The sequence below is a fragment of the Cryptomeria japonica genome, chromosome 10, assembly GCF_030272615.1.
Source record: "Cryptomeria japonica chromosome 10, Sugi_1.0, whole genome shotgun sequence".
In the NCBI taxonomy this organism is placed as follows: domain Eukaryota; kingdom Viridiplantae; phylum Streptophyta; class Pinopsida; order Cupressales; family Cupressaceae; genus Cryptomeria; species Cryptomeria japonica.
The window spans coordinates 87,419,466-87,428,168 of record NC_081414.1 but is presented as its reverse complement, the minus strand read 5'-3'; the positions used below and the strand labels follow the sequence as shown (position 1 = coordinate 87,428,168).

Sequence of the window (8,703 nt, the reverse complement as noted above, 5' to 3'; positions counted from 1 at the left end):
TTGCAATTCCATAAGTTTCATATTTTCCATTTCTGTTGGATTTGTAACTGTCTCCAAATTATCAGTTTTCTTTAGTGTTTACACGAAATATTCTATTTTTATTCTATCCTTCATTCCCCCTATTGTGATTGTATAGGAACGCCTCTCGATGTAATTAAAAATTTAAGAAGACTTTCCGACAAGGGAGGGGAGGGCACGCTGCACGATGGGGCAGACACGAAAGGCAAGACAGAAGGAAGGACAACTAAGAAATAGGGGACTATGGGGTGCGGTTTAAAGGGCCCCATAGCCAGTGCCTGCAAGTGCTGGTTTATAATCATTGAAATATATCTAAGCATTTATTAATTGAAAAGAAAAAACCGATCATATTAAATTAACCGAGATAAAGAGAAAGAAGAATAAAAACCGATCATATTAAATTAACCGAGATATAGAGGAAGAAGAATACCATATATATTGATGGTGATAGAGAACCCAAACCGATCTCTTCAGCAAGCATAAGCTGCCACGTGGACCGCTGATATATTCTATTTTATTTTATTAGCAACTTTCTACATTTTTGTTATTGGGTTTTATGCCGTGAAACTAGATTGAGCGGGAAATTTAGACGGTTCTAATATTTAATTTAGGCGCGCTCAGGTAGTGGTTTATTTCTTGGAGATTGCGTTTTGACGGTTACATAAAGAGGGTTCTAACAAATGCCGTAATATTACTGGCCTGGTCATCGTGATAGCTGGATTGACGGTGCCTTTCTGCGTTTTCTTTTTTCTACAGTTTCAAACCAGAGACCGAGAAGGCATGGAGGCAGGCCTGGAAGTTATGATGGAGGGAACAGGGATGGAGAAGGGGCAAGTGAGGGCCATTGGTATTGATTTGGGAACAAGCTACTGTTGTGTTGGGGTATGGCAGCCGCAGCATAACATGGCTGAGATCATTGTTAATGAGCAAGGAAACAGAACCACTCCTTCCATGGTTGCTTTTACTGCCTCCCAGAGACTTATTGGCGATGCTGCTAAGAACCAGATTGCAACCAATCCTCTCAACACTGTCTTTGACGCCAAGCGACTCATTGGAAGGCGATTCTCTGATCCTTGTGTGCAACAGGACATAATATTATGGCCTTTTGTTATCGAAGAGGTGAATGATAAGCCTCTCATCCAAGTCACTTACAAAGGAGAAACTAAGTTATTTGCCCCTGAAGAGATCTCAGCCATGCTGCTCATGAAAATGAAGACCATTTCTGAAAGTTATCTTAAGTGTGAGGTGAAGAATGCATTTATTACTGTGCCTGCTTATTTTAATGATGCCCAGAAGAGGGCCACAAAGGATGCTAGTGTGATTGCAGGCCTCAATGTCATGCGAATAATTAATGAGCCAACGGCTGCAGCTATAACTTACGGCTTCCATGATGTATTTACAGGAGAAAGAAGCGTTCTCGTCTTCGATTTGGGTGGAGGTACATTTGATGTCTCAGTTTTATCTGTTCAAAAGGGTTTGATTGCCGTCAAGGCTGTTAGAGGGGATATGCATCTAGGAGGTCAAGATTTTGACAACAGAATGCTTAATTTCTGTGTTCAAAAGTTTAACACAAAATACAAGTTGGATATGAGTAGGAGTGCCAAAGCTCTCCGAAGGCTTCGTTCAGAATGCGAGAGAGCAAAGAGGAGTTTGTCCTCCGAGATCGAGACTGTCATCGACATTGACTGTCTTTACGAGAGACATGATTTTTTTATTAAGTTTAGGAGAGCCAAGTTTGAGGAGCTGAACACCGACTTATTTCAGAAGTGCATAGAAATAGTGAGAGAATGCCTACAGGATGCCCAAATGACCAACGACCAAATCGACGATATTGTATTAGTGGGAGGTTCGTCGCGTATACCAAAGTTGCAGGAATTACTCAGACAAAATTTTGGACAGAAAAAGCTATGCAATAAAGTAAACCCTGACGAGGCTGTTGCTTATGGTGCGGCTGTGCAGGCGGCGGCATTGAACAATGAAGACGTGACCCTAAAGCTCACTGATGTTACACCTTTGAGTCTTGGAACTGAAATTAAGGGTGGTGTCATGACCGCAATTGTTCTGCGAAATACCCCAATTCCCACTCAGAGGGAGAAATATTTCACTACAGCCTGTGATAATCAAACTAAGACGAGTATTCCTATCTATGAAGGAGAGAGGCCATTGGCCGCACAAAATAATTTGTTAGGTGAATTTAAATTGAGTGGAATTCCACAGGCCAGATCTGGGGTGCCAAAAATTAAGATTTGCTTCAAAATAAGCGAGGATGGCATTCTCACAGCCTCTGCAGAAGACGAGGTTAGCGGAGCAAATGAAGAGATCACAATAACCAATGCCGGTGGAAGACTTAACAGAGAGGAGATCGATAAAATGATAGCTGATGCAGAGAAATTTAAAGAGGATGACAAAAAAGTTGAAAAGAAGAATCTGGCCAGGAAGAGTCTGGAATACTATATTTACAACATGAGAAGCAGGGTAACGAAGGCTAAGATCAAACAGCATATTAAGGCATCTGATGCAGAGGACATCCTATCGAAACTGAATAGTGCTCAAGAATGGTTGGATGACAATGAGGAGGCAGAAGCTTCTGAATTTGAAAAAGAGTTGAAGGAGCTTCAGATTGATCGGTTGCCCCCTTTTACTAGGAATCTGTGAGGTATGCCGATTTCTGAAAATATGTATTTAAAATTTTGGGGGTGAGACAGAGTAGTAAGTTAACATAGTGTGTGAAGTCAATTTGAAATTTTTAACTGTTAGAAGTCTCATGCGCCATCATTGTAGCTTCACTTGTTATCGAGGCTTATTTTTCATTTTTGTCTTTTTCAGAAAATATGTTGGTGAAGATAAAAGCAGCTATCTTCAGAGATACAGGTTTACATGCGTATACCTAGTCTTGTTTTTTGCGAAGAAATAAGGAGATATCTCGGGAGAAAAGTAATATATATAGTCTTATTTTTAATTCTAATTTACTAAATTTATGTGAGAAACAGGGGAGTGCAGATATAAGAACAGAGCAAACACAAAACAGGGCAGACAAAATGAAAGCCAAATTTTTATTCATTTATTAATATTTTTCATTCATCACTCAACTGATTATAATTGCCTCTTTTTTATGGAGGTCTTTAGATCTTTCTGGAAGCTCGAAGCTGGAGGTAGCTGGAAGAAACATCCAGAACAATAATATAAAATTATATTTCATATTACTCATAAAGTGTGCGATGCCAGTTGATGAGACAACGAATTGATTGGAGGAGTAAATGAAAATATGTTTGAATAAGCCAAAAATCTATCTTTAATGCTGCTTCTATTTAATGTTATAGATTGATTGCACATACAGAGGATGTTGAGATGACAAGAAGACAGTGGATAGTTGAGATTATTTCCAACACTCTCTTTTAATCACAACTAACATGAATGCTGTAACATTCTTTAGACTTTGAAAGCATTCTTTTAAACCATTTCTAAATAATGATGCCATTCATTTGGCTTCTTCAATTGTTGCAAGAGTCTCAAAAACTCATTGTATTCAAGTTTTCAAAACATCATACAATCTGTAATTGTCAATGATTTCTTTTGACTCAAAACATTTGTTATTGCTTTTGAACATCCAAACCTTTCATGACTTTTATTAGTCTTCACATATGAACATTTGTACAACCTTTTGAACACACCTGTAAGTTTTTTCCAACTAGATCCATAGGTCCATCCACAATCCAAATTTATACAACCTATCATAGATTCTTTCTTCCAACACATTTTTTTAGAATGATTTCTTAAACCACATAATTTACATGGATACAAATCCCAACACATCTATTTTGTGTGTCCTCCTCTATTACAATGAGAACATTGAATATACTGCATTCTTTGAACTGATTTGTATGAACATATATTATTTTGAACATCATTTTCTTTTCTTGTGACATATCCAAGGCTCTCATGCTTTGGCCTCATCATAGGCTCAATAGGCTCTTTGATTCCTTGTTCATGTTTTCCTAATCCCTTTCCTTCATATCCCATTTTATGCATGATCTTTAAACCAATATTATTTTTAAACAACCTCTATTTTTAATATCACAACTTGCAAACTTCGTATTTTTAGACATACTTTTGACCTTCAGCCACATATTCTTTGCCAATAACAACTTCACACATTATCAGTTTGATCAAATGAATAGAACAAATCTCCCATCCCACATGAAACTTCACAAATAGAGATGGCTTCAATTTTAAACATTTATTCTCTTTTTTCAACAACTCTCGCTTTTCTTTCAGTTTTTCATTTTCCTTCTTAATCTCATCAAACAATTTTAACCTTTTTTCTAACTCTTTATTTTTCTCTTTTATTTTCTTCAAATTTTTTTCAAGCTCACAATTCTCATCTAAAAGTTTACAATTTTCAGCTTGTTTCTCTTTTAAAAGATATATCATTTCTTAGTATTTTTTTTTATATTCCTTTAAGTCTTCTTCCAAATCATTTGTTTTCTCTTTCTTTACTTTATCAACTTTTCCCATTGAAACAAAAAATTTAAACTTGCCTTGCCTTGACACTAGACTGTGTTTCTATTGCTGCAAATTGCCTCCTTTAAACAACTTCGTGCACCTTCACAATCTTTGACTAGCCATCACCTTCTTCAATGCTTGGTAGTATCTTGAACAACTTCTTTCTATGGCTAGTGCTACTATGGTTTCTTTAATAAACCCACAATCTAATAAATATTCTCCTTTAGCATCCAAGGTCATTTTTTTGACAAAGAAATGTTTTTGTGAAAAATAAAAAATAGTCTATAACATTTTTTTTATCAAAATAGATTTGAAATATCATAAATTTGAAATGTAATTTTTTTTTTACTTCAAAATTTATTTTTCAATTTAATGTATGTTTCCTTATTTTAAATACAAACATGAAATAAACTTTGATGCATACCATTTTAATTCATTCAATTCTTGTCATGTCTTCTTCTTTTTTAAGTATGATTGAACAATTTTCTTAAAAATTGTATAAAAATGTTTGAACTTCAATCTCATGTACAACACTTTTAGAACCTTATGTTTTTTGGTAGAAGGGTTCCTCTTTTTCTTTTGTGGTTAAAGAGATTTATATTATTTTATTGTAAGTTATTGACTTGTGTAGACCTTTGACCAGATGATTGCTTTCAAAACATTTCAAAACAATATAATGGAAACTAATCTTCAATTGATTTTCTATGATTAATTAGATATTTCATTTTTCTTAGCATGTACTCTGAGAGCATTAAGGGCAATTACATTTCAAATGTACATTAATATTACTAAGACAAGAAAGATTTATAATACAAACCAATAAAAAACATTAATTGATTGAATATTGAAGTGAAAGTTACAATAAATGTTAGGATGATGTCATGATTTTCCATTTTGCTCAGCATGTACTCATTTATTAAACATGAAGAGTTTTAAGGGCAATTACATTTCAAATGTACATTAATATGACTAGGACAAGAAAAATTTATAGTAGTAAATGAAATGACAACTTCTACAATTTTATGGAGGTGCTAGTTAAAATAAATACTAGGATGATACCATGATTTTCTAATTTTTTTTGTCACTTTCCAATTTTTTTTATATGTTAATATTCACAAATACTTATATTATGTTAATGCAATAGTAAAAAAAAACATATTCTTATTAATCATGTATGTGTGTGGGGGTTCTTATTAATTTTTTGTCACTTTACGCATCCTATACATATAATACATTTTACATAGACATATAACTGCATGCAGGTGCATTGTAGGAGTTGGATAAACGGTGCCATTCTATGGTGCCACCACTTTAACTAAAACTACATAGGGAATGATTGCATATCGAGCACTCCTCATAATCTTTTTTCTTTAAGTGCTGGAAGAGGTGGAGGATGAAACTATCTCTATCTACATCAGCGATGGAGTTGTAGGTTGTTTACACCTGAAAGGGTAGTTCAACTATCTAATTCCATTTTGTGAGCTTTACTCACAAAATTTTTCCTATCCAGTGTGTTTGATGCATGAACATCTGAATTTATTGGCGATTCTACATCGCCCAAAAAAAATTATTGGTTTATTTTCTCCAATTTTGTTTTTGGTTCCGTTTGGCAGAAGAGGGTGAAAGGGAAAGTTTAAAATATAAACTTGGTCCTGAGTATGTGAACGAACCTAGCCCTGTATATTTGTACGCACAATGTGAAATTATAGGCAATGTACTTAATTGTTTATAGAGAGATGTCAACACAGTGATTGCAGGATATGCATCAAAATGGAAATTTTTTAAGTAAATGCACTTGGTAGGTGTTAAGCCAATGCCCATGACCTTTGCCAGTACTCTCACGATTTGTGAAAGGAAGCTCTGGAACACGGCATAGATATCCATCTCTAAAGAATTTTGCTGCAACTGCTCTGGTAGAAGTATGTGCAAAATATGGAAGCACAGACAGGGCACGTAGATTGTTTGTTGCAGAATGCGTCGAGGGAATGTTGTCTTGGCTGCAATCATTGCAGGTATGCACAAAATGGACTTGCAGAAGATCTTCCAAGCAATTGGCAGGCGTAACTCCAAATTCTCCAATCTTTGTCAGTATCCAGGCAGACTAATTTGAGCAGGGAACATATATATATCATCGCATAATGGGAAAAGTCTTAGAAATCGACTGGAAAGACATGTCTTTGTTGCCAGCAGTGAACTGCAAATCGAAGAAGGGTACACATTGGTAATGATGCGCTAGAAATTAATCCCATCAAAGTATCGATCTAAAAGGAAAGCAGCTAAAAACGGGCTGTGCTGCGTAGAACCACTTTGGTCACCCATTTTGGAACCACTTCACATTGCCACCATTAAATTTTACTGACAGATATAAGCCAAAGGCATCTACAGAAAAAAAAATGAATTGATGGAATATGAGGGGTCAAGGGATGCAGAGGCAGCGCATAAAGAGAGGTTACCGGCGAAGAGAGAGTGTGGTGGGTTGCAGAAGAAAGGTGCGTGAGGCTGCAACAAGGATAGTGTGGTGTGAGCATCGATTGAGGGGAAAAAAGGACAAAGTGATGCAGATTTTTCTCAGGCCCTATAAGATTAATAATCACATATCATGTATAACAGAGGAAAGAACAGAATAAACAACATTAATATGGCTGCATACACATGAGAAACACTTTTTTAAAAATCTTTATTCTGAACATGGAAGATTAATTAATACAATTTCAAATATGAATCCTACGATTCCTACAATCTTTTATTATTCAACAACAAACTCTAAGACTGCCTCCTTAATAGAAAAATCAATTCCTAAATTAATTCCTAGGATGCATGCCAAATAACAGCAACTCAAACTGAAACTAATCAGATCCTAAATTCACTCCTTCAAAGACTCATAAAATAGTAGTAGATTGTAGAGCTAACTGGCAGTCAACATCTTGATTTTCAAGAGTCCGTTTGCATCATTCTCTCCTTCTTTTAAAATTTAAATCCTCCCGGTTCAAAACCCAATTACATGAATACACTTAACAATTAAAATACTAAAGATCTCAACAACCTAATTATTACATCAAATATTTTCTTTTATCCTTATATCCTCTTACATCAAATATACAAGAAAGAGTTTGGAATAGATGATAGAACCATCCTTTTGACTTGAAGAATTCAAGCCATGGTGTTCCTTTCCACCAAATTAGATATCTCTTCAAATCATTATATTTTTCCTTTTTCGCTTCCAACCACTTCTTAGAATAGAGATCCTCCTTCTTTGCTTGTTGGTCTTCTTCCTCTTTTCCAACTCCTTGAAGGCTTAGAAATTCTTGTCCATTGAAAATCATCATTTTTTATTTACACCATTAGTATCACTTGCACATAAATAATTTAAAATAGAAATATAGTTAAAGAAATAAAAATCTCCCGTAGGTGCTTTCTTCTGTTCTACGTTCTACCATTTAGGCATGCCTTCCATTTCATATTTTGTGAGGTGGCCTTCTTTTTCTAGCGTCGAGTGATGTTCACAAGACAAATCCTTTTGGACATTGTCCTTTATACCATAATTGTACATATCTTTACTCTATGCCTCAATCATCCTTGTCTTTTCATCCTGGGGAAGTGATGATCCTTTATTCCATCTTCACTAATGGAATCCTCTAGAGACATTCTTCTAATTGCTTTTGGCAAGTCGTGTTCTCTAAAACCAATAAATCTTCATCACATATGAGGCTCCAAAAGATCTCCATCTTTGTTGCAGCTTCCTCTTCAATGTGGATTGCTTCCACCGTTACAACAATTTGGGTCTCTTCTTGTGATAGGTTGCATTCCTTCTCATTGTAGTTTTCCAACTCTTCTCGTTTTGCACTACAATCTTCAATGCCTTCCCCTTATTCAGGGTAACACAACTCAACACCTCCATCCCACTCATCCTCTCTATCATCATCCCATTCATCTATCTCTTCTCTCTATAACTCATGAAAGATCTCATTCAAGGGTTTTTTATCTACTAATATTTCTGCCAGTTCTTCAAGGGATTCTATCTTTCCTTGCTCTAGCAATTCCACTCCTTGTCTAATCCATGACTCATTGGATTTTGTATTTGAGAATGGCTCTTTCCCACAAGGTGGACATTTATTTTCACCATTCTTTTTCACCTTCTTACAACTCTTTAGTGTCCTTGATGTAAATTTCTTTCTCTTTGTC

At 35.5% G+C, this 8,703-nt stretch overlaps 1 protein-coding gene across 2 annotated transcripts; it reads left to right on the top strand.

Moving 5' to 3' along the window:
- Positions 1 to 723: 723 nt before the first annotated feature.
- Positions 724 to 3,423, top strand: LOC131031501 (heat shock cognate 70 kDa protein). Of its 2 annotated transcripts, XM_057962628.1 has the most exons (3): positions 724 to 2,674; positions 2,845 to 2,889; positions 3,145 to 3,423. In XM_057962628.1, exon 1 carries the CDS (start codon positions 799 to 801, stop codon positions 2,671 to 2,673), a length of 1,875 nt encoding a protein of 624 aa, XP_057818611.1. In that variant the 5' UTR covers positions 724 to 798; the 3' UTR covers position 2,674; positions 2,845 to 2,889; positions 3,145 to 3,423. The 2 variants fall into 2 exon arrangements, with proteins under 2 accessions (XP_057818611.1, XP_057818610.1); XM_057962627.1 differs by having other exon boundaries at positions 2,845 to 3,423.
- The last annotated feature ends 5,280 nt before the right edge of the window (positions 3,424 to 8,703 follow it).

Coding starts and splice junctions, on each gene's coding strand:
- LOC131031501 (XM_057962628.1), top strand. CDS start 799: ATGGAGGCAGGCCTGGAAGTTATGATGGAGGGAACAGGGATGGAGAAG.